Below are 24,990 nucleotides of genomic sequence, written 5' to 3'. Positions count from 1 at the left end.
ATTGCAGTAACCATGGTAGTAAGGATCGCAGTAACCATCGTGGTAAGGATCGTAGTAACCATGGTAGTAAGGATCGCAGTAACCATCGTGGTAAGGATTGCAGTAACCATGGTAGTAAGGATCGCAGTAACCATCGTGATAACGATCGCAGTAACCATGGTAGTAAGGATCGCAGTAACCATCGTGGTAAGGATCGCAGTAACCATCGTGGTAAGGATCGCAGTAACCTTCATGGTAAGGATCGCAGTAACCATCGTGGTAAGGATCGCAGTAACCATCGTGGTAAGGATCGCAGTAACCTTCGTGGTAACGATCGCAGTAACTATGGTAGTAAGGATTGCAGTAACCTTCATGGTAAGGATTGCAGTAACCTTCGTGGTAACGATCGCAGTAACTATGGTAGTAAGGATCGCAGTAACCATGGTAGTAAGGATCGCAGTAACCATCGTGGTAACGATCGCAGTAACTATGGTAGTAAGGATCGCAGTAACCATGGTAGTAACGATCGCAGTAACCATGGTAGTAAGGATCGCAGTAACCATGGTACTAACGATCGCAGTAACCATGGTAGTAAGGATCGCAGTAACCTTCGTGGTAACGATCGCAGTAACCCTCCTGCCCTGTAAGGTGGCGTGTTTCCTCTGAGGAGCGGTCACACTGTACCTCTGTGTCCTCTTCCCCAGTCTCCTACCTTCCTGGTATAAGTCGGCGCTCTTCAATGAGCTCTACTTCATGGCTGATGGCGGCACGGTGTGGCTGGAGGTCCGTGAGGATGAGGAGGAGGATGAACTAATGAAGATTGGACAGGAGCATATGCCGGGAATGAAAAGTCTGCTACAAGAATATGGACGCTTCGCTTACCTAGAAGGTACAGTGTACCCCAAAATATATCTGTACCCCAATATACATCTGTACCCCTATATACACTGTACCCCAAAATACATATGTCTGTACCCCTATATACACTGTACCCCAAAATACATCTGTACCCCTATATACACTGTACCCCAAAATACATCTGTACCCCTATATACATTGTACCCCAAAATACATCTGTACCCCTATATACACTGTACCCCTATATACACTGTACCCCAATATACATCTATACGCACCCCTATATACACTGTACCCCAATATACATCTATACGTACCCCAATATACATCTATACGCACCCCTATATACACTGTACCCCAATATACATCTATACGCACCCCTATATACACTGTACCCCAATATACATCTATACGCACCCCTATATACACTGTACCCCAATATACATCTATACGCACCCCTATATACACTGTACCCCAATATACATCTATACGCACCCCTATATACACTGTACCCCAATATACATCTATACGCACCCCTATATACACTGTACCCCAATATACATCTATACGCACCCCTATATACACTGTACCCCAATATACATATGTCTGTACCCCTTTATACACTGTACCCCAAAATACATCTGTACCCCTATATACACTGTACCCCTGTATACATCTCCTGTACCCGTATACACTGTGATGTCCGTTGTGTGTCCCCAGGACAGGAGTACCGCATGTATAACACATATGACGTCCATTTTTACGCCTCTTTTGCCCTCATCATGCTGTGGCCCCATCTGGAGATCAGTCTTCAGTATGATATGGGTGAGTGTATACATATATACTATATACTGTGGAGGAATATGGAGTCAGAATTAGGGATGAGCAAACCGAACCGTAACGAACCAGATTCGTTATGAACTTTGCAAAAAGTTCGGTTCGTCACCGAACCGATTGAGAAAGTTCGTAGCGAATCTGGTTAAAATAACAAGTAAAATCAAAGACATCTTGAGAAAGTGATGAAAACAGCTCTGGATGCATCTGGGAAAGCCGGGAAACAGGATTAGAGGGATCGCTATTACTGGATTAGCGATCCTCTGCACTAATGCCGATGTCTCTCATGGTTAATATATTTAATTAATAGAACACATTCTCTTTGTAATAGTCACTTTCATTGTTCAATAATCAAATTTAAACGAATCCATCATTGTGCAATTAAATATACTGTTTAAATAATTGTATATATAAATAAATGTATATTTATATGTATATTTAATTGCACAATGATGGATTCGTTTAAATTTAATTATTGAACAACAAAACTGATTTTATTACAACAAAAATGTGTTTTATTAATTAAATATTAATTAGTACAGGAAGCTCCAGTAAGCCGTTAATTCATATTGCCGGTAATAACCCGGCTGGTTATGAAAATAGGGGGGACCCTATGCGTTTTTTTTTTAAATAATAAAAAATAACAAAACGTAGGGTTCCCCCTATTTTCATAACCAGCCGGGTTAAAAACCAAGCGACAGCAGCCTAGTAACACCAGGGTGGGAAGAGCCATTGGTTTAGGCCCTCCCCAGCCTGCTGCCGCCCGGTCCAGGAGCGCCAATTTTGACGCTCCGGGACCACTGGCACCCGGCTCTTCCCAGTACCCCTGGTGGCATTGGGTACTGGGGTAATAATGGGGGGTTAGTGTTAGCCATTTTATACCGGCTAACACTAGGCCCCGACTTAGTAATGGATTCCGTCTATTTGACGGCTTCCACTACTAAGTCTATAAAGTAAAGAAATAAAGACAAGACACAAGTTAAAAAAAATTTTTTATTCAAATAAAAACACCCCCACACCCCTCATTGACCATTTTATTTGAAAAAAAAAAATCCAAACAACCACTGGTCATCGACGTAGTCCACGGAATCCGACGTAATCCACAGGATACCGATATCTGAAAAACAAAAAGGGAGAAACACACAAAAAACACACAAACAGGAGCACAACACCCATCATTGTGAGCGGTGTTGTGCACCTTACAGTATGCAGCATCTTTACAGATCGCTACTTACAGTCTGGCCCCCAAGGGGTTAAGGGAGGATGTATTGCATCCCCCTTAACCCCTTGGGGGCCAGACTGATGTCAGACTGCACCCATCCCAGCAAGGAAGGGGTTAACTGACCCCCCTTCCTTGCTGGGAGGGGTGCAGTGCTGGGGAGGGGGTGGGGAGAGCTCTATACTCACCCCGATGTGTCCTCTTCGCTGGTCCGCAGCACAATAAAGTCACTGTACTGCGGACCGGCTCATTATATGTGCGCTGAGCCGATCAGCCAATCAGCTGAGCGCACATATAATTCTAAATGTTTCTTCTAATAATGCTATTGTGATAACATAATTAGAAGAAACATTTGATGTTTTCATTAAAGTAAAGTGATGATTAGTACAGAAAGCTCTATTACCGGCAATATGAATTAACGGCTTATGGAGCTTCCTGTACTAATTCATATTTAATTAATAAAACAAATTTTCGTTGTAATAAAATTAGTTTCGTTCAATAATTTAATTTAAATGAATCCATCATTGTGCAATTAAATATACTGTTAATAATATATAAATATACATATATATATATATATATATATATATTTATTTTAACAGTATATTTAATTGCACAATGATGGAATCCTTTTAATTAAATTATTGAACAACGAAAGTGACTTTATTACAACGAAAATGTGTTTTATTAATTAAATATATTAACCATTAGGGGTGTCTGCATTATTGCCGATTTGCCGGCTATTTTTTTTTTTCCACTATTTTTGCACTTTGATTTTTTCCACTTTTTTCATTGTAATAGCAACTGCAACTACACGAAACTACAAGTATACCCTATCAGACTCCCACTATTGTAGCTGCAATTATTTAGCCGTTATTGCAAGGTTTGTTTTCGGTTCGTCAGAACCAGAACTTCAGGAAAGTTTGGGGGATCGAACCGAACAGAACTTTTCAAAAGTTCGCTCATCCCTAGTCAGAATGTATATACCTGCGTCATGTATATGACTGGATGTGGATGTGTACAAACCGATCAGCCACTGTATGATATGGGGGAATATATATATATATATAATTATTTATATAAAAAAAAATATAGGGGTCTGGGTGATAATGGCTTTGTGTCATAGGGCCTGTAAGAAGGAACACTGACTATCACCCGCAGTCAGCCAGACCCCCTCAATAACGGAGGGTCCTGCAGGTGCACACCACACACCCCTTCTCACTACCTAGGCTTTCTGGCTGATGTTTTGGTCTCTTGAATGTTGCTGGTGCTTTCACACTCGTGGTAGCCTGAGACAGACCCTACACCCCACACAAGTGGCTCAGGTAGTGCAGCTCATCCAGGATGGCACATCAATGCAAGCTGTGGCGAGAAGGTTTGCTGTGTCTGTCAGGGTAGTGTGCAGAGGTGCTACCAGGAAACAGGCCAGTACACCAGGAGACGTGGAGGAGACCGTAGTGTCCAGAGGCTGGAGGCTACCAGGAGACAGGCCAGTACACCAGGAGACGTGGAGGAGGCCGTAGTGTCCAGAGGCTGGAGGCTACCAGGAGACAGGCCAGTACACCAGGAGATGTGGAGGAGGCCGTAGTGTCCAGAGGCTGGAGGCTACCAGGAGACAGGCCAGTACACCAGGAGACGTGGAGGAGACCGTAGTGTCCAGAGGCTGGAGGCTACCAGGAGACAGGCCAGTACACCAGGAGACGTGGAGGAGGCCGTAGTGTCCAGAGGCTGGAGGCTACCAGGAGACAGGCCAGTACACCAGGAGACGTGGAGGAGGCCATAGTGTCCAGAGGCTGGAGGCTACCAGGAGACAGGCCAGTACACCTGGAGATGTGGAGGAGGCCGTAGTGTCCAGAGGCTGGAGGTGCTACCAGGAGACAGGCCAGTACACCAGGAGATGTGGAGGAGGCCATAGTGTCCAGAGGCTGGAGGGTACCAGGAGACAGGCCAGTACACCAGGAGACATGGAGGAGGCCGTAGTGTCCAGAGGCTGGAGGCTACCAGGAGACAGGCCAGTACACCAGATGTGGAGGAGGCCGTAGTGTCCAGAGGCTGGAGGGTACCAGGAGACAGGCCAGTACACCAGGAGACGTGGAGGAGACCGTAGTGTCCAGAGGCTGGAGGCTACCAGGAGACAGGCCAGTACACCAGGAGACGTGGAGGAGGCCGTAGTGTCCAGAGGCTGGAGGCTACCAGGAGACAGGCCAGTACACCAGGAGATGTGGAGGAGGCCGTAGTGTCCAGAGGCTGGAGGCTACCAGGAGACAGGCCAGTACACCAGGAGACGTGGAGGAGGCCGTAGTGTGCAGAGGCTGGAGGCTACCAGGAGACAGGCCAGTACACCTGGAGATGTGGAGAAGGCCGTAGTGTCCAGAGGCTGGAGGCTACCAGGAGACAGGCCAGTACACCAGGAGACGTGAAGGAGGCCGTAGTGTCCAGAGGTTGGAGGTGCTACCAGGAGACAGGCCAGTACACCAGGAGATGTGGAGGAGGCCATAGTGTCCAGAGGCTGGAGGGTACCAGGAGACAGGCCAGTACACCAGGAGACATGGAGGAGGCCGTAGTGTCCAGAGGCTGGAGGCTACCAGGAGACAGGCCAGTACACCAGATGTGGAGGAGGCCGTAGTGTCCAGAGGCTGGAGGGTACCAGGAGACAGGCCAGTACACCAGGAGACGTGGAGGAGACCGTAGTGTCCAGAGGCTGGAGGCTACCAGGAGACAGGCCAGTACACCAGGAGACGTGGAGGAGGCCGTAGTGTCCAGAGGCTGGAGGCTACCAGGAGACAGGCCAGTACACCAGGAGATGTGGAGGAGGCCGTAGTGTCCAGAGGCTGGAGGCTACCAGGAGACAGGCCAGTACACCAGGAGACGTGGAGGAGGCCGTAGTGTGCAGAGGCTGGAGGCTACCAGGAGACAGGCCAGTACACCTGGAGATGTGGAGAAGGCCGTAGTGTCCAGAGGCTAGAGGCTACCAGGAGACAGGCCAGTACACCAGGAGATGTGGAGGAGGCCATAGGAGGGCAACAACCCAGCAGCAGGACCGCTACCTCCGCCTCTGTGCAAGGAGGACCAGGAGGAGCACTGCCAGAGACCTGCACAATGACCTTCAGCAGCCACAAATGTACATGTCAGCACAAACTGTTAGATACAGACTCCATGAGGACGGTATGAGGGCCCGACTTCCACAGATGGGGGTTGTGCTCACAGACCAACACGGTGCAGGACGCTTGGCCAGAGAACACCAAGATTGGCAGATTCACCACTGGCGTCCCCTGTGCTCCTCATAGATGAGAGCAGGTTTACACTGAGCACATGTGACAGACGTGACAGAGTCTGGAGACGGTGTGGAGAGCGATCTGCTGCCTGCAACGTTCTTCAGCATGAGCGGTCTGGCAGGGGGTCAGTAATGGTGTGGGGGGGGGGGGGGCATTTCTTTGGGGGGCCGCACAGCCCTCCATGTGCTGCCAGAGGTAGCCTGACTGCCATTAGGTAGCGAGACCCTCAGAGCCCTTGTGAGACCATATGCTGGTGCGGTTGGGGTTCCTCCTAATGCAGGACAATGCTAGACCTCATGTGGCTGAAGTGTGGCAGCAGTTCTTACAAGATGGAGGCAGTGAAGCTATGGACTGGCTACCCGTTCCCCAGAGCTGAATCCCATTGTGCACATCGGGGACATCATGTCTCCTCCATCCACCAACGTCACGTTGCATGTGAGTGTAAAAGGCATCCCCTCTCTCCTTATAATCTATCCATTTTAATAAATAAAGACACAGACAACCTTTTGTGTAGCGGTGGGCGGTGAGGCCACAATGTGTGTATATAAGGACCAGCTTTTACCTTTTTTGAATAAACTTTTAATTTAAATAAATATTGCATGTTGCATGAACTTACACCAGATATTAAAACTTTAGTCCATAAGTGATATTGTCCACCGCCACCATGGCAGGGGTGACCCACCCCACAAAGCCGTGCATGACCCCACCAATGCCATGGCCATCTCCACTAAAGTTTGCAAACCCAAATTAAAAACCTTCAGGCCTATATCGGACAGATGTATACCGTCAACACCATACAGGCTTGGAATAAAATCTTCCAAATTGGTGTGGTGGTACCATAAGCCCAAAACTGCGCTGTACCCCTATTCAGGCGGCACCGAATAATATCGGGGAAAGTGAAACCTCGATATGAGCAAATGAGTCTCAGAGCAATCTCCGAAAAACAGAAAATAGTCTGAGGATATAAACTATGCAGAATTCCGAACATCAATTTCATGTCCTGAAATGAGGAATTTGTGGCCCCCGTCTGATGTAATTTCTGCCTGCAAATATAATTATACCATCAGGAGGAGGCCACACAAGGCTCCTATCTTCACCAGATCAAAAGGTTGGAACCTAGGTAGACCCCTAAGTCGGCCCAGAACACTGCTACCTGAGTCAGGCGAATAAACTCTCCACTGCGCGTCTATGAGCCCAATGTATGTACGAATGACCCAGGACCCATAAGAGGATATGAGCCCGACCGGCAATAAATCAAACACATAAACGAGGTCTAATATACAGGTTATACCTTTGCAAGCTCCACCTTCCTAATCTCTTCGTGTTAGTAGAGGATAAACCCAAACAAAATGCCTCAGTAGCAGCTTCAATCCGGAACGAACCCGCAGAAAAACCTGTAACATCTATCCGTACCCTCTTCAGACATTTCCTAAAAACAGAAACAAACGGAAACTTAGATAAGGACAAACCATCCATGACCAGGGAAGCCAGGCCTAACCAAACACCACCCGAACCAGGGAACCCAGGTCTAACCAACAAGAACTCCAACACCACCCAAACCGGGGAAGCCAGGTCTAACCAACAAATACTCCCAACTCCAACTGAACCGGGGAAGCCAGGTCTAACCAAACACCACCCGAACCTGGGAAGCCAGGTCTAACCAACAAGTACTCCAACACCACCCGAACTGGGGAAGCCAGGTCTAACCAACAAATACTCCAACACCAACTGAACCGGGGAAGCCAGGTCTAACCACCAAGTAGTCCAACACCACCCGAACTGGGGAAGCCAGTTAACAACTCCCGACTCAACCCAAGATGTATGAGGCTGAGGCACACCATGATTGTTCCAGATGCCGCTGTGAGGCACACCCGTGATTGTTCCAGATGCCGCGGTGAGGCACACCAGTGATTGTTCCAGATGCCGCGGTGAGGCACACCAGTGATTGTTCCAGATGCCGCGGTGAGGCACACCAGTGATTGTTCCAGATGCCGCGGTGAGGCACACCAGTGATTGTTCCAGATGCCGCGGTGAGGCACACCAATGATTGTTCCAGATGCCGCGGTGAGGCACACCAGTGATTGTTCCAGATGCCGCGGTGAGGCACACCAGTGATTGTTCCAGATGCCGCGGTGAGGCACACCAGTGATTGTTCCAGATGCCGCGGTGAGGCACACCCGTGATTGTTCCAGATGCCGCGGTGAGGCACACCAGTGATTGTTCCAGATGCCGCGGTGAGGCACACCAGTGATTGTTCCAGATGCCGCGGTGAGGCACACCAGTGATTGTTCCAGATGCCGCGGTGAGGCACACCAATGATTGTTCCAGATGCCGCGGTGAGGCACACCAGTGATTGTTCCAGATGCCGCGGTGAGGCACACCAGTGATTGTTCAAGATGCCGCGGTGAGGCACACCAGTGATTGTTCCAGATGCCGCGGTGAGGCACACCAGTGATTGTTCCAGATGCCGCGGTGAGGCACACCAGTGATTGTTCCAGATGCCGCGGTGAGGCACACCAGTGATTGTTCCAGAACACCCTAAACCCACAACTCCCAGCAGCATCATTGTACAGGCCCATTGTACTAGCCTCCATAAACTCCTCCTGCCAGACAGCTCTCCCGTTGAAATTAGACAAAAAATTATGCTACAAAAACTAATCTTCCTTCAAGGCCAGGGTAAGCCGTATATGATAATACGGAGACCTCAGCCTCCGAGTAGCCATATACAGTCTTCTATAAAACACTTCTCCCAACGGAATAATTCTAACTGCAAACACAAAGTTACCCAACAGGCTCTGCATCTCCCATAAAGTCACCTTCTTCCTATCTGACATAGACGTCAACAAGGCACAGATCAGATTCCATCAGACTAGTATCAATATTTATTACCAAATATTCTATCCTAGTACAGGGGGAAATGGTCTTACCAACCGGATGCACCCCAAAATAACGACAGGTATGCACAAACGTATATATCAAGCTATCACAATCGTCAGATCGAGCCCTAGCCACAAATAAGAAGTCGTCCAAAGTACAATTCGACAGTCCCGTTCGTTCTCTCAGTTCCCATTCCAAAAAACACAACAAAGATTCAAAATAAAAACAAGGCCTACTAAAACCCATCGGGAGTGATATGTCAAAGTAAAACTGATTCCGCCACATAAACCCCAAAGAATTATACCCCGCAGGACACACTGGCAATAAGCGAGTTATACCCCGCAGGACACACCGGTAATAAGCGAGTTATACCCCGCAGGACACACTGGTAATAAGCGAGTTATACCCCGCAGGACACACTGGTAATAAGCGAGTTATACCCCGCAGGACACACTGGTAATAAGCGGGTTATACCCTGCAGGACACACTGGCGATAAGCGAGTTATACCCCGCAGGACACACCGGCAATAAGTGATTTATACCCCGCAGGACACACCAGTAATAAGCGAGTTATACCCCGCAGGACACACCGGTAATAAGCGAGTTATACCCCGCAGGACACACCAGTAATAAGCGAGTTATACCCCGCAGGACACACTGGTAATAAGCGAGTTATACCCCGCAGGACACACTGGTAATAAGCGGGTTATACCCTGCAGGACACACTGGCGATAAGCGAGTTATACCCCGCAGGACACACCGGCAATAAGCGAGTTATACCCCGCAGGACACACCAGTAATAAGCGAGTTATACCCCGCAGGACACACCGGTAATAAGCGAGTTATACCCCGCAGGACACACCAGTAATAAGCGAGTTATACCCCGCAGGACACACTGGTAATAAGCGAGTTATACCCCGCAGGACACACCGGTAATAAGCGATTTATACCCCGCAGGACACACCGGTAATAAGCGATTTATACCCCGCAGGACACACCGATAATAAGCGAGTTATACCCCGCAGGACACACTGGCAATAAGCGAGTTATACCCCGCAGGACACACCGATAATAAGCGGGTTATACCCTGCAGTACACACCGATAATAAGCGGGTTATACCCCACAGAACACACCGATAATAAGCGGGTTATACCCCGCAGGACACACCGGTAATAAGCGAGTTATACCCCGCAGGACACACTGGCAATAAGCGAGTTATACCCCGCAGGACACACCGGTAATAAGCGAGTTATACCCCGCAGGACACACTGGCAATAAGCGGGTTATACCCCGCAGTACACACCGGCAATAAGCCAGTTATACCCCGCAGGACACACCAGTGATAAGCGAGTTATACCCTGCAGGACACACTGGCGATAAGTCATTTATACCCCGCAGGACACACCGGCAATAAGCGAGTTATACCCCGCAGGACACACTGGCAATAAGCGGGTTATACCCCGCAGGACACACCGATAATAAGCGGGTTATACCCCGCAGGACACACCAGTAATAAGCGAGTTATACCCCGCAGGACACACTGATAATAAGCGAGTTATACCCTGCAGGACACACCGGTAATAAGCGAGTTATACCCCGCAGGACACACCGGTAATAAGCGAGTTATACCCCGCAGGACACACTGGCAATAAGCGAGTTATACCCCGCAGGACACACCGGTAATAAGCGGGTTATACCCCGCAGTACACACCGGCAATAAGCCAGTTATACCCCGCAGGACACACCAGTGATAAGCGAGTTATACCCCGCAGGACACACCGGTAATAAGCGATTTATACCCCGCAGTACACACCGATAATAAGCGAGTTATACCCCGCAGGACACACCGATAATAAGCGGGTTATACCCCGCAGGACACACCGGTAATAAGCGAGTTATACCCCGCAGGACACACCGGCAATAAGCGAGTTATACCCTGCAGTACACACCGGTAATAAGCGATTTATACCCCGCAGGACACACCGGTAATAAGCGATTTATACCCCGCAGGACACACCGGTAATAAGCGAGTTATACCCCGCAGTACACACCGATAATAAGCGGGTTATACCCCGCAGGACACACCGGTAATAAGCGATTTATACCCCGCAGTACACACCGATAATAAGCGGGTTATACCCCGCAGGACACACCGGTAATAAGCGGGTTATACCCTGCAGTACACACCGATAATAAGCGAGTTATACCCCGCAGTACACACCGGCAATAAGCGAGTTATACCCCCGCAGTACACACCGGTAATAAGCGATTTATACCCCGCAGGACACACCGGTAATAAGCGAGTTATACCCTGCAGTACACACCGGTAATAAGCGATTTATACCCCGCAGGACACACCGGTAATAAGCGAGTTATACCCCGCAGGACACACCGGTAATAAGCGAGTTATACCCTGCAGTACACACCGGTAATAAGCGATTTATACCCCGCAGGACACACCGGTAATAAGCGATTTATACCCCGCAGGACACACCGGTAATAAGCGAGTTATACCCCGCAGTACACACCGATAATAAGCGGGTTATACCCCGCAGGACACACCGGTAATAAGCGAGTTATACCCCGCAGGACACACCGATAATAAGCCGGTTATACCCTGCAGTACACACCGGTAATAAGCGATTTATACCCCGCAGGACACACCGGTAATAAGCGAGTTATACCCTGCAGTACACACCGGTAATAAGCGATTTATACCCCGCAGGACACACCGGTAATAAGCGAGTTATACCCCGCAGGACACACCGGTAATAAGCGAGTTATACCCTGCAGTACACACCGGTAATAAGCGATTTATACCCCGCAGTACACACCGATAATAAGCGAGTTATACCCCGCAGGACACACCGGCAATAAGCGAGTTATACCCTGCAGTACACACCGGCAATAAGCGAGTTATACCCCGCAGGACACACCGATAATAAGCGATTTATACCCCGCAGTACACACCGATAATAAGCGAGTTATACCCCGCAGGACACACCGGTAATAAGCGATTTATACCCCGCAGGACACACCGGTAATAAGCGATTTATACCCCGCAGTACACACCGATAATAAGCGGGTTATACCCCGCAGGACACACCGATAATAAGCGGGTTATACCCCGCAGGACACACCGGTAATAAGCGAGTTATACCCCGCAGGACACACCGGTAATAAGCGGGTTATACCCCGCAGGACACACCGGTAATAAGCGGGTTATACCCCGCAGTACACACCGATAATAAGCGAGTTATACCCCGCAGGACACACCGGTAATAAGCGATTTATACCCCGCAGGACACACCGGTAATAAGCGATTTATACCCCGCAGTACACACCGATAATAAGCGGGTTATACCCCGCAGGACACACCGATAATAAGCGGGTTATACCCCGCAGGACACACCGGTAATAAGCGAGTTATACCCCGCAGGAATCCATGCGGTTCCTTTTTAGGGATCAAGCCTAAAGGAGAAACCCTGAAATTAGGGCACGGCGGACATTGAAAAGAGCCTTCTGTCCTTCCCTCCCAAATTTCTTTCAACAATTTCTCGTCAACGTCACGAGACCTTAATCGGACAGAACGCAGAACGTTATCCAGCACAAAGCACCCCACACACGAAAACCAATAAAAAATAACCAATTATTAAGTGTCTGGAGACTGGAGGCTTTTTGCCCTCCTCCTCCTTCTTTCCAGACCTCTCCTTAAAGTGGGGCAGTAAGTGAAGACACCTATATACTCCAGACGCCAAATTTGATCCTTAATAGATCCCAGAAGTTAAATGATATCCCAAAGGTGAGATCCCACATGGTTAGGCTTCCTTCAGGCACACATCAGGGATACCAGGCTTGGGAACAGGCACATCATTTCTATCACCCACATCACTACCACACTCCAATCTGGGCATATCTCTACCTACAGGAGCATTAACCCATGCCTGACCAAAGGACCCAACCTCCTTGTTAGTAAGGGGCTGCACATTCACACTACTATCGGCATGCACAGCATTAGGAGCTGCCTCAGCAGATTTGCCGAACATCCTGAGGAACGCAGCGATCCTTACACAGATCTATCCACATATAACAATGCCTGCTCAGTGGAAGGAGAGCTGACAGGAGTGGGGGGCGCCATAGTTGCTACACTCACCAATGCCCTGCACACCGCTGGTATCCTGCAGCGCCACTCCATCCACCAGCTCTTTTCTTCTGTGCCCGGCCCGCCGCTTGCCCAGCACGACAGCTGGTGAAGAAGTCATCATCTTCCGATGCCGCAGACGTTCTGCAGCCACTCGGGACACCAGACTGTGGGGGCGTCTCCTACAATGGATATCTGTATAAGACTAGTGGCATCATTCAGTCTGATACAACAGTAGGGATCACTATTCTGTCATAGGACGCCATATCCAGCTTCCTGTGCACACATCTGCTTGGACCTAGACTGACCCTGCTGGAGGAAGTCCACTGAACGTCCCTATATTGTGAGGCCGCTTATGTTACATTGGGCTGTATTCACACTGAGTTTTATGAGACACAAGCTCAGGCCTTTGTATTTATAGCTCCGCTCTGGGACTACATCACTACCACTTTAGTCTCCCACACCCATCTATGTACAACCTCATCAGAGAGGCCACCTTTGGCACCTAAGTGTGGAGGGGAGCGGTATGAGCGGCGTTCATCCTCCTCTATATGCTTTATAGCTGCCATCAGACATCTTACAAACTATACACCTTCCTGCCCTGAACAGCCCCCGCACTGGGGATGGCCTTCTCCTGGGAATTCTCCATCACCAGAGTGACACGAATCCTCCACCATCTGCCCATCTCATCCTGCGGGCTCTTACCTATATGGCTGTAGGGTATAATCTAACTATGTTTACTGCACACCCTTATAGTGCCTGAGAATAAGAGAGCATTACCCCAGACACTTATCCAATAGGAGGACCAGGACACATCACAGGACAATACGGACCCCCAACCTGTTTAGGGTACAAGGAGATTCTAAACTAATGCTCTTTATACAGTGACCTCACCATATATTAGAGGATCTTGACCTGTCGATCCACTGATGAACCCAATCTGACTTTCTGGGGGAAACACGTTGGGACACGACTTCAGGTCCTAGCTAGCCAATGGGGAGCATGTGGACTGGCACATTACTCCATGATTGACTGACTTCCCTCATATAGGCCATACTGACCGTATCCAAACACATCAGCACACTACAATCAGGTTATCTACAGGGGCGCCCCATCTGGACTGAAGGGGACACCCACACCAGACCGTCTCTTAAATAGACAGGCACGGTTGTTAGTAGGGCCTAGCTAAGTTTCCTTACATAAAATTACTTGTAGCCATGAACTACATTTAAGATTTGTTCCTAAAGCTTTCAGGGCAATGCTACAAAAAAGTTTTACCTTTCCTTACTTGTCTGTACAAGATACTGTGGGGACACGTCTTTTATCACGTACATCTGTGTCTCTGACCACATAAAGTTACTATTTGGTGGTAAACTTGGACACAGACTGAAGTATAATGGCTGGGACATGGCTGAAGTACATTCCCTTAAATAGCTGTCTGACATGTCAATGGTGGTATACTTGGACACAGACTGAAATATAATGGCTGAAATGCATTCCCTTAAAGAGCTGTCTCACATGTTGATGGTGGTATACTTGGACACAGACTGAAGTATAAATATATTCCCTTAAAGAGCTGTCTCACATGTTGATGGTGGTATACTTGGACACAGACTGAAGTATAAATACATTCCCTTAAAGAGCTGTCTCACATGTTGATGGTGGTATACTTGGACACAGACTGAAGTATAAATACATTCCCTTAAAGAGCTGTCTCACATGTTGATGGTGGTATACTTGGACACAGACTGAAGTATAAATACATTCCCTTAAAGAGCTGTCTCACATGTCGATGGTGGTATACTTGGACACAGACTGAAGTATAAATACATTCCCTTAAAGAGCTGTCTCACATGTTGATGGTGGTATACTTGGACACAGACTGAAGTATAAATACATTCCCTTAAAGAGCTGTCTCACATGTCGATGGTGGTATACTTGGACACAGACTGAAGTATAAATATATTCCCTTAAAGAGCTGTCTCACATGTCGATGGTGGTATACTTGGACACAGACTGAAGTATAAATATATTCCCTTAAAGAGCTGTCTCACATGTCGATGGTGGTATACTTGGACACAGACTGAAGTATAAATATATTCCCTTAAAGAGCTGTCTCACATGTCAATGGTGGTATACTTGGACACAGACTGGCTCAGTATAAAAGCTTGATGCAGAAAAATACAAACATTCTTTGTAGAATTAACATTTGTGCAAAAACCCATCAGTATGAAGGATTGAATTGTCACTTGTAATCAGGTGGACATATAACAGTACTGTATAAACACCTGGAGCAGAGTAATACAATATAATGTTTAGCCATGCTATATTACCTGCAAAACACAGTGCCAAGAAGAGTTAAATTATTCTTGGACACAGGTTGAAGTATTACAGTGCTTTAGTAATGTTTTCACTAACAATTTGATGGAAAACCGACATTGTTATTGGCATCAGTGCTTAATTGTTTTACATGGAGACAGGCTGAAGTGTTGACGGAATGTGTCAGCTGTATATTATGTTGAAAGGTCAAGTGCCAAGGAGATATTGCTGAGATGTAGATGTGTGTGTGAGGGGGGGTCCCCCTGTATATATATGTGTGTGGGGGGGGGCCCCTGTATATATATGTGTGTGGGGGGGCCCCTGTATATATATGTGTGGGGGGGGGGCCCCTGTATATATATGTGTGGGGGGGGGGCCCCTGTATATATATGTGTGGGGGGGTCCTCCTGTATATATATGTGTGGGGGGGTCCCCCTGTATATATATGTGTGGGGGGGTCCTCCTGTATATATATGTGTGGGGGGTCCTCCTCCTGTATACATCCTGAATGATTGTACTCTGTATTTCTCTCTTAGCCGCCTCGGTTCTTCAGGAGGATCCAGAAAGGAGAAAGTATTTGATGAGCGGTTCTGTGGCTCCTGTGAAGAGTAAGAACGTGGTCCCTCATGACATCGGAGACCCAGGTATGACCTCACTCACCTGTAACGTTAGGCCACGCCCTCGGTTGGGAGGCCACACCCTTCCTGTTACACAATCATACATCGGGCCCAGTGTTATGCTGATTTTCTCTCTCTCAGATGATGAGCCGTGGCAGAAACTCAACGCCTACCTCATCCATGACACTGCCGACTGGAAGGATCTCAACCTCAAGTTTGTGCTGCAGGTCTATAGAGACTACTATATGACCAAGAATACCACCTACCTGAGAGATCTGTGGCCAGTCTGCCGGGTAAGTATCACATGACCAAGTATACCACCTACCTGGGAGATCTGTGGCCAGTCTGCTAGATAAGTATCACATGACCTAGAATACCACCTACCTGGGAGATCTGTGGCCAGTCTGCTAGATAAGTATTACATAACCAAGAATACCACCTACCTGAGAGATCTGTGGCCAGTCTGCCGGGTAAGTATCACATGACCAAGAATACCACCTACCTGGGAGATCTGTGGCCAGTCTGCCAGATAAGTATCACATACCTAAGAATACCACCTACCTGAGAGATATGTGGCCAGTCTGCCGGGTAAGTATCACATACCTAAGAATACCACCTACCTGAGAGACATGTGGCCAGTCTGCCGGGTAAGTATCACATGACCAAGAATACCACCTACCTGAGAGATCTGTGGCCAGTCTGCTAGATAAGTATCACATGACCAAGAATACCTACCTGGGAGATCTGTGGCCAGTCTGCTAGATAAGTATCACATACCTAAGAATACCACCTACCTGAGAGACATGTGGCCAGTCTGCCGGGTAAGTATCACATACCTAAGAATACCACCTACCTGAGAGATCTGTGGCCAGTCTGCCAGGTATCCCATGACCAAGAATACCACCTACCTGGGAGATCTGTGGCCAGTCTGCTAGATAAGTATCACATACCTAAGAATACCACCTACCTGAGAGACATGTGGCCAGTCTGCCGGGTAAGTATCACATACCTAAGAATACCACCTACCTGAGAGATCTGTGGCCAGTCTGCCAGATAAGTATCACAAAACGAAGAATACCACCTACCTGAGAGACATGTGGCCAGTCTGCCGGGTAAGTATCACATACCTAAGAATACCACCTACCTGAGAGATCTGAGGCCAGTCTGCTAGATAAGTATCACATGACCAAGAATACCACCTACCTGAGAGATCTGTGGCCAGTCTGCTAGATAAGTATCACATACCTAAGAATACCACCTACCTGAGAGACATGTGGCCAGTCTGCCAGGTATCACATGACCAAGTATACCACCTACCTGGGAGATCTGTGGCCAGTCTGCCAGGTATCACATGACCAAGTATACCACCTACCTGGGAGATCTGTGGCCAGTCTGCCAGGTATCACATGACCAAGTATACCACCTACCTGAGAGACATGTGGCCAGTCTGCTAGATAAGTATCACATACCTAAGAATACCACCTACCTGAGAGACATGTGGCCAGTCTGCCGGGTAAGTATCACATGACCAAGAATACCACCTACCTGAGAGATCTGTGGCCAGTCTGCTAGATAAGTATCACATGACCAAGAATACCTACCTGGGAGATCTGTGGCCAGTCTGCTAGATAAGTATCACATACCTAAGAATACCACCTACCTGAGAGACATGTGGCCAGTCTGCCGGGTAAGTATCACATACCTAAGAATACCACCTACCTGAGAGATCTGTGGCCAGTCTGCCAGGTATCCCATGACCAAGAATACCACCTACCTGGGAGATCTGTGGCCAGTCTGCTAGATAAGTATCACATACCTAAGAATACCACCTACCTGAGAGACATGTGGCCAGTCTGCCGGGTAAGTATCACATGACCAAGAATACCACCTACCTGAGAGATCTGTGGCCAGTCTGCTAGATAAGTATCACATGACCAAGAATACCTACCTGGGAGATCTGTGGCCAGTCTGCTAGATAAGTATCACATACCTAAGAATACCACCTACCTGGGAGATCTGTGGCCAGTCTGCTAGATAAGTATCACATACCTAAGAATACCACCTACCTGAGAGACATGTGGCCAGTCTGCCGGGTAAGTATCACATACCTAAGAATACCACCTACCTGAGAGATCTGTGGCCAGTCTGCCAGATAAGTATCACATACCTAAGAATACCACCTACCTGAGAGACATGTGGCCAGTCTGCCGGGTAAGTATCACATACCTAAGAATACCACCTACCTGAGAGATCTGTGGCCAGTCTGCCAGATAAGTATCACAAAACGAAGAATACCACCTACCTGAGAGACATGTGGCCAGTCTGCCGGGTAAGTATCACATACCTAAGAATACCACCTACCTGAGAGATCTGAGGCCAGTCTGCCAGATAAGTATCACATACCTAAGAATACCACCTACCTGAGAGATGTGGCCAGTCTGCCGGGTAAGTATCACATACCTAAGAATACCACCTACCTGAGAGACATGTGGCCAGTCTGCCGGGTAAGTATCACATGACCTAGAATACCACCTACCTGAGAGATCTATGGCCAGTCTGCCGGGTAAGTATCACATACCTAAGAATACCACCTACCTGAGAGATCTGTGGCCAGTCTGCCGGGTAAGTATCACATACCTAAGAATACCACCTACCTGGGAGATCTGTGGCCAGTCTGCTGGGTAAGTATCACATGACATGGAACTCCCACCAGAGACATGTGACCTTAGGCAGGCTTCTGGGTAAATATCACATGACCAAGAGCTCCTCCCACCAAAGACATGTGACCATAGCCAGACTACCTGGTAAATGTCACATCGCCAAGAGCTTCTTTCACCTAGCACACATCTGACCAGTCTGCGAGTTTAATATCAAAAGGGTGATGGTAGTAGTGGCACATGTAGCCATCCTTCCAGATACAATATCACATGACAAGAAACTCCTCCTCCTGTAGAGACACGTGACCAGTCTGCAGGTGTGTATCAAATGACCAGTAACCCCTCCCCCTGTAGAGACATGGGATCAGTCTGCAGGTGACTCTTCTTGCCCCAAAGTTGCCCTCATTGTGGACTCTTTGTTGCCCTCAGGCGGTCATGGACACTGCGTTGCGATTTGATCAGGATGGTGATGGTCTAATTGAAAATTCGGGATTCGCTGATCAGACGTACGATGCTTGGGTGATGACCGGACCAAGGTGATTATCTGTATATAATGATATGGTGGAGCTGTAGATTATCTGTATATAGTGATGTGGGTGGAGCTGTAGATTATCTGTATATAGTGATGTGGGTGGAGCTGTAGATTATCTGTATATAGTGATGTGGGTGGAGCTGTAGATTATCTGTATATAGTGATGTGGGTGGAGCTGTAGATTATCTGTATATAGTGATGTGGGTGGAGCTGTAGATTATCTGTATATAGTGATGTGGGTGGAGCTGTAGATTATCTGTATATAGTGATGTGGGTGCAGCTGTAGATTATCTGTATATAGTGATGTGGGTGGAGCTGTAGATTATCTGTATATAGTGATGTGGGTGGAGCTGTAGATTATCTGTATATAGTGATGTGGGTGGAGCTGTAGATTATCTGTATATAATGATTATCTGTATATAGTGATGTGAGTGGAGCTGTAGATTATCTGTATATAGTGATGTGGGTGGAGCTGTAGATTATCTGTATATAGTGATGTGGGTGGAGCTGTAGATTATCTGTATATAGTGATGTGGGTGGAGCTGTAGATTATCTGTATATAGTGATGTGGGTGGAGCTGTAGATTATCTGTATATAGTGATGTGGGTGGAGCTGTAGATTATCTGTATATAGTGATGTGGGTGGAGCTGTAGATTATCTGTATATAGTGATGTGGGTGGAGCTGTAGATTATCTGTATATAGTGATGTGGGTGCAGCTGTAGATTATCTGTATATAGTGATGTGGGTGGAGCTGTAGATTATCTGTATATAGTGATGTGGGTGGAGCTGTAGATTATCTGTATATAGTGATGTGGGTGGAGCTGTAGATTATCTGTATATAATGATTATCTGTATATAATGATATGGTGGAGCTGTAGATTATCTGTATATAGTGATGTGGGTGGAGCTGCAGATTATCTGTATATAGTGATGTGGGTGGAGCTGTAGATTATCTGTATATAATAATATGGTGGAGCTGCAGATTATCTGTATATAATGATGTGGGTGGAGCTGTAGATTATCTGTATATAGTGATGTGGGTGGAGCTGTAGATTATCTGTATATAATGATTATCTGTATATAGTGATGTGGGTGGAGCTGTAGATTATCTGTATATAGTGATGTGGGTGGAGCTGTAGATTATCTGTATATAGTGATGTGGGTGGAGCTGTAGATTATCTGTATATAATGATTATCTGTATATAGTGATGTGGGTGGAGCTGTAGATTATCTGTATATAGTGATGTGGGTGGAGCTGTAGATTATCTGTATATAGTGATGTAGGTGGAGCTGTAGATTATCTGTATATAGTGATGTGGGTGGAGCTGTAGATTATCTGTATATAATGATATGGGTGGAGCTGTAGATTATCTGTATATAATGATATGGTGGATCTGTAGATTATCTGTATATAGTGATGTGGGTGGAGCTGTAGATTATCTGTATATAATGATTATCTGTATATAGTGATGTGAGTGGAGCTGTAGATTATCTGTATATAGTGATGTGGGTGGAGCTGTAGATTATCTGTATATAGTGATGTGGGTGGAGCTGTAGATTATCTGTATATAGTGATGTGGGTGGAGCTGTAGATTATCTGTATATAGTGATGTGGGTGGAGCTGTAGATTATCTGTATATAGTGATGTGGGTGGAGCTGTAGATTATCTATATATAGTGATGTGGGTGGAGCTGTAGATTATCTGTATATAGTGATGTGAGTGGAGCTGTAGATTATCTGTATATAGTGATGTGGGTGGAGCTGTAGATTATCTGTATATAGTGATGTGGGTGGAGCTGTATATTATCTGTATATAATGATGTGGGTGGAGCTGTAGATTATCTGTATATAGTGATGTGAGTGGAGCTGTAGATTATCTGTATATAACACTCTCTCTCTTGCAGCTCGTACTGCGGGGGTCTCTGGCTGGCTGCCGTGTGTATGATGTGTCAGATGGCCGATGATCTCGGGGATGAGGACGCTCATAGCAAGTTCTCCAGTATTCTCTCCAAAGGAAGGGACGCCTACGAGAGGCTGCTCTGGAACGGTACGAGTCCGAGCTTAGGAACGTCCTCAACATGTATAATACTCAGCATACTCCTCTGAATGATAATATAATATATATACCAAAGCCGTATTCTGCATGCACAGACCCAGGATACACGTACCGTTACTGCATGGGGTATCAGTACTCAGGATACTGTACATAGTATTACTATATGGTGAGGGGGTATCAGTACTCAGGACACTGTACATAGTATTACTATATGGTGAGGGGGTATCAGTACTCAGGATACTGTACATAGTATTACTATATGGTGAGGGGGTATCAGTACTCAGGACACTGTACATAGTATTACTATATGGTGAGGGGGTATCAGTACTCAGGATACTGTACATAGTATTACTATATGGGGAGGGTGTATCAGTACTCAGGACACTGTACATAGTATTACTATATGGGGAGGGGGTATCAGTACTCAGGACACTACATAGTATTACTATATGGTGAGGAGGTATCAGTACTCAGGACACTGTACATAGTATTACTATATGGGGAGGAGGTATCAGTACTCAGGACACTGTACATAGTATTACTATATGGTGAGGAGGTATCAGTACTCAGGACACTGTACATAGTATTACTATATGGTGAGGAGGTATCAGTACTCAGGACACTGTACTGTACATAGTATTACTATATGGTGAGGAGGTATCAGTACTCAGGATACTGTACATAGTATTACTATATGGGGAGGAGGTATCAGTACTCAGGACACTGTACATAGTATTACTATATGGTGAGGGGGTATCAGTACTCAGGACACTGTACATAGTATTACTATATGGGGAGGGGGTATCAGTACTCAGGATACTGTACATAGTATTACTATATGGTGAGGAGGTATCAGTACTCAGGACACTGTACATAGTATTACTATATGGGGAGGGGGTATCAGTACTCAGGACACTGTACATAGTATTACTATATGGGGAGGAGGTATCAGTACTCAGGACACTGTACATAGTATTACTATATGGGGAGGAGGTATCAGTACTCAGGACACTGTACATAGTATTACTATATGGTGAGGAGGTATCAGTACTCAGGACATTGTACATAGTATTACTATATGGTGAGGAGGTATCAGTACTCAGGACACTGTACATAGTATTACTATATGGGGAGGAGGTATCAGTACTCAGGACACTGTACTGTACATAGTATTACTATATGGTGAGGAGGTATCAGTACTCAGGACACTGTACATAGTATTACTATATGGGGAGGGGGTATCAGTACTCAGGATACTGTACATAGTATTACTATATGGGGAGGAGGTATCAGTACTCAGGACACTGTACATAGTATTACTATATGGTGAGGGGGTATCAGTACTCAGGACACTGTACATAGTATTACTATATGGGGAGGAGGTATCAGTACTCAGGACACTGTACATAGTATTACTATATGGGGAGGGGGTATCAGTACTCAGGACACTGTACATAGTATTACTATATGGGGAGGGGGTATCAGTACTCAGGATACTGTACATAGTATTACTATATGGGGAGGGGGTATCAGTACTCAGGACACTGTACATAGTATTACTATATGGGGAGGAGGTATCAGTACTCAGGACACTGTACTGTACATAGTATTACTATATGGTGAGGGGGTATCAGTACTCAGGACACTGTACATAGTATTACTATATGGGGAGGGGGTATCAGTACTCAGGACACTGTACTGTACATAGTATTACTATATGGTGAGGAGGTATCAGTACTCAGGACACTGTACATAGTATTACTATATGGGGAGGAGGTATCAGTACTCAGGACACTGTACATAGTATTACTATATGGTGAGGGGGTATCAGTACTCAGGACACTGTACATAGTATTACTATATGGGGAGGGGGTATCAGTACTCAGGACACTGTACATAGTATTACTATATGGTGAGGGGGTATCAGTACTCAGGACACTGTACATAGTATTACTATATGGGGAGGGGGTATCAGTACTCAGGACACTGTACATAGTATTACTATATGGTGAGGAGGTATCAGTACTCAGGACACTGTACTGTACATAGTATTACTATATGGGGAGGGGGTATCAGTACTCAGGACACTGTACATAGTATTACTATATGGTGAGGAGGTATCAGTACTCAGGACACTGTACATAGTATTACTATATGGGGAGGGGGTATCAGTACTCAGGACACTGTACATAGTATTACTATATGGGGAGGAGGTATCAGTACTCAGGACAACTGTACATAGTATTTACTATATGGGGAGGGGTATCAGTACTCAGGACACTGTACATAGTATTACTATATGGGGAGGGGGTATCAGTACTCAGGACACTGTACATAGTATTACTAATATGGGGAGAAGGGTATCAGTACTCAGGTCACTGTACATAGTATTACTATATGGGGAGGGGGGTATCAGTACTCAGGACACTGTACATAGTATTACTATATGGGGAGGGGGTATCAGTACTCAGGACACTGTACATAGTATTACTATATGGTGAGTGGGTATCAGTACTCAGGACACTGTACATAGTATTACTATATGGTGAGGAGGTATCAGTACTCAGGACACTTGTACATAGTATTACTATATGGTGAGGAGGTATCAGTACTCAGGATACTGTACATAGTATTACTATATGGTGAGGAGGTATCAGTACTCAGGAATACTGTACATAGTATTACTATATGGTGAGGGGGTATCAGTACTCAGGACACTGTACATAGTATTACTATATGGGGAGGGGGTATCAGTACTCAGGACACTGTACATAGTATTACTATATGGGGAGGGGGTATCAGTACTCAGGACACTGTACTGTACATAGTATTACTATATGGGGAGGAGGTATCAGTACTCAGGATACTGTACATAGTATTACTATATGGGGAGGAGGTATCAGTACTCAGGACACTGTACATAGTATTACTATATGGTGAGGGGGTATCAGTACTCAGGACACTGTACATAGTATTACTATATGGGGAGGGGGTGTCAGTACTCAGGACACTGTACATAGTATTACTATATGGGGAGGGGGTATCAGTACTCAGGACACTACATAGTATTACTATATGGTGAGGAGGTATCAGTACTCAGGACACTGTACTGTACATAGTATTACTATATGGTGAGGGGGTATCAGTACTCAGGACACTGTACATAGTATTACTATATGGTGAGGGGGTATCAGTACTCAGGACACTGTACATAGTATTACTATATGGGGAGGAGGTATCAGTACTCAGGACACTGTACATAGTATTACTATATGGTGAGGGGGTATCAGTACTCAGGACACTGTACATAGTATTACTATATGGTGAGGGGGTATCAGTACTCAGGACACTGTACATAGTATTACTATATGGTGAGGGGGTATCAGTACTCAGGACACTGTACATAGTATTACTATATGGGGAGGAGGTATCAGTACTCAGGACACTGTACATAGTATTACTATATGGTGAGGGGGTATCAGTACTCAGGATACTGTACATAGTATTACTATATGGGGAGGAGGTATCAGTACTCAGGACACTGTACATAGTATTACTATATGGTGAGGAGGTATCAGTACTCAGGACACTGTACTGTACATAGTATTACTATATGGGGAGGGG

The 24,990-nt window shown here is 46.4% G+C and overlaps 1 protein-coding gene across 5 annotated transcripts in view; it reads left to right on the top strand.

Moving 5' to 3' along the window:
- Positions 1-24,990, top strand: part of GBA2 (glucosylceramidase beta 2) — a 133,205-nt gene that overhangs the window by 76,364 nt on the left and 31,851 nt on the right. For all 5 annotated transcript variants that reach the window (XM_069963378.1, XM_069963379.1, XM_069963382.1 and 2 more), the window contains exons 11-16: positions 684-868; positions 1,558-1,662; positions 16,040-16,147; positions 16,262-16,413; positions 19,207-19,313; positions 21,215-21,357. In XM_069963378.1, the coding sequence (XP_069819479.1) occupies positions 684-868; positions 1,558-1,662; positions 16,040-16,147; positions 16,262-16,413; positions 19,207-19,313; positions 21,215-21,357 (800 nt within the window). The remainder of the gene's footprint in view (positions 1-683; positions 869-1,557; positions 1,663-16,039; positions 16,148-16,261; positions 16,414-19,206; positions 19,314-21,214; positions 21,358-24,990) is intronic.

This window comes from Dendropsophus ebraccatus, chromosome 3, assembly GCF_027789765.1.
Source record: "Dendropsophus ebraccatus isolate aDenEbr1 chromosome 3, aDenEbr1.pat, whole genome shotgun sequence".
Taxonomy (NCBI): domain Eukaryota; kingdom Metazoa; phylum Chordata; class Amphibia; order Anura; family Hylidae; genus Dendropsophus; species Dendropsophus ebraccatus.
This window is presented reverse-complemented; position numbering and strand designations above follow the sequence as displayed.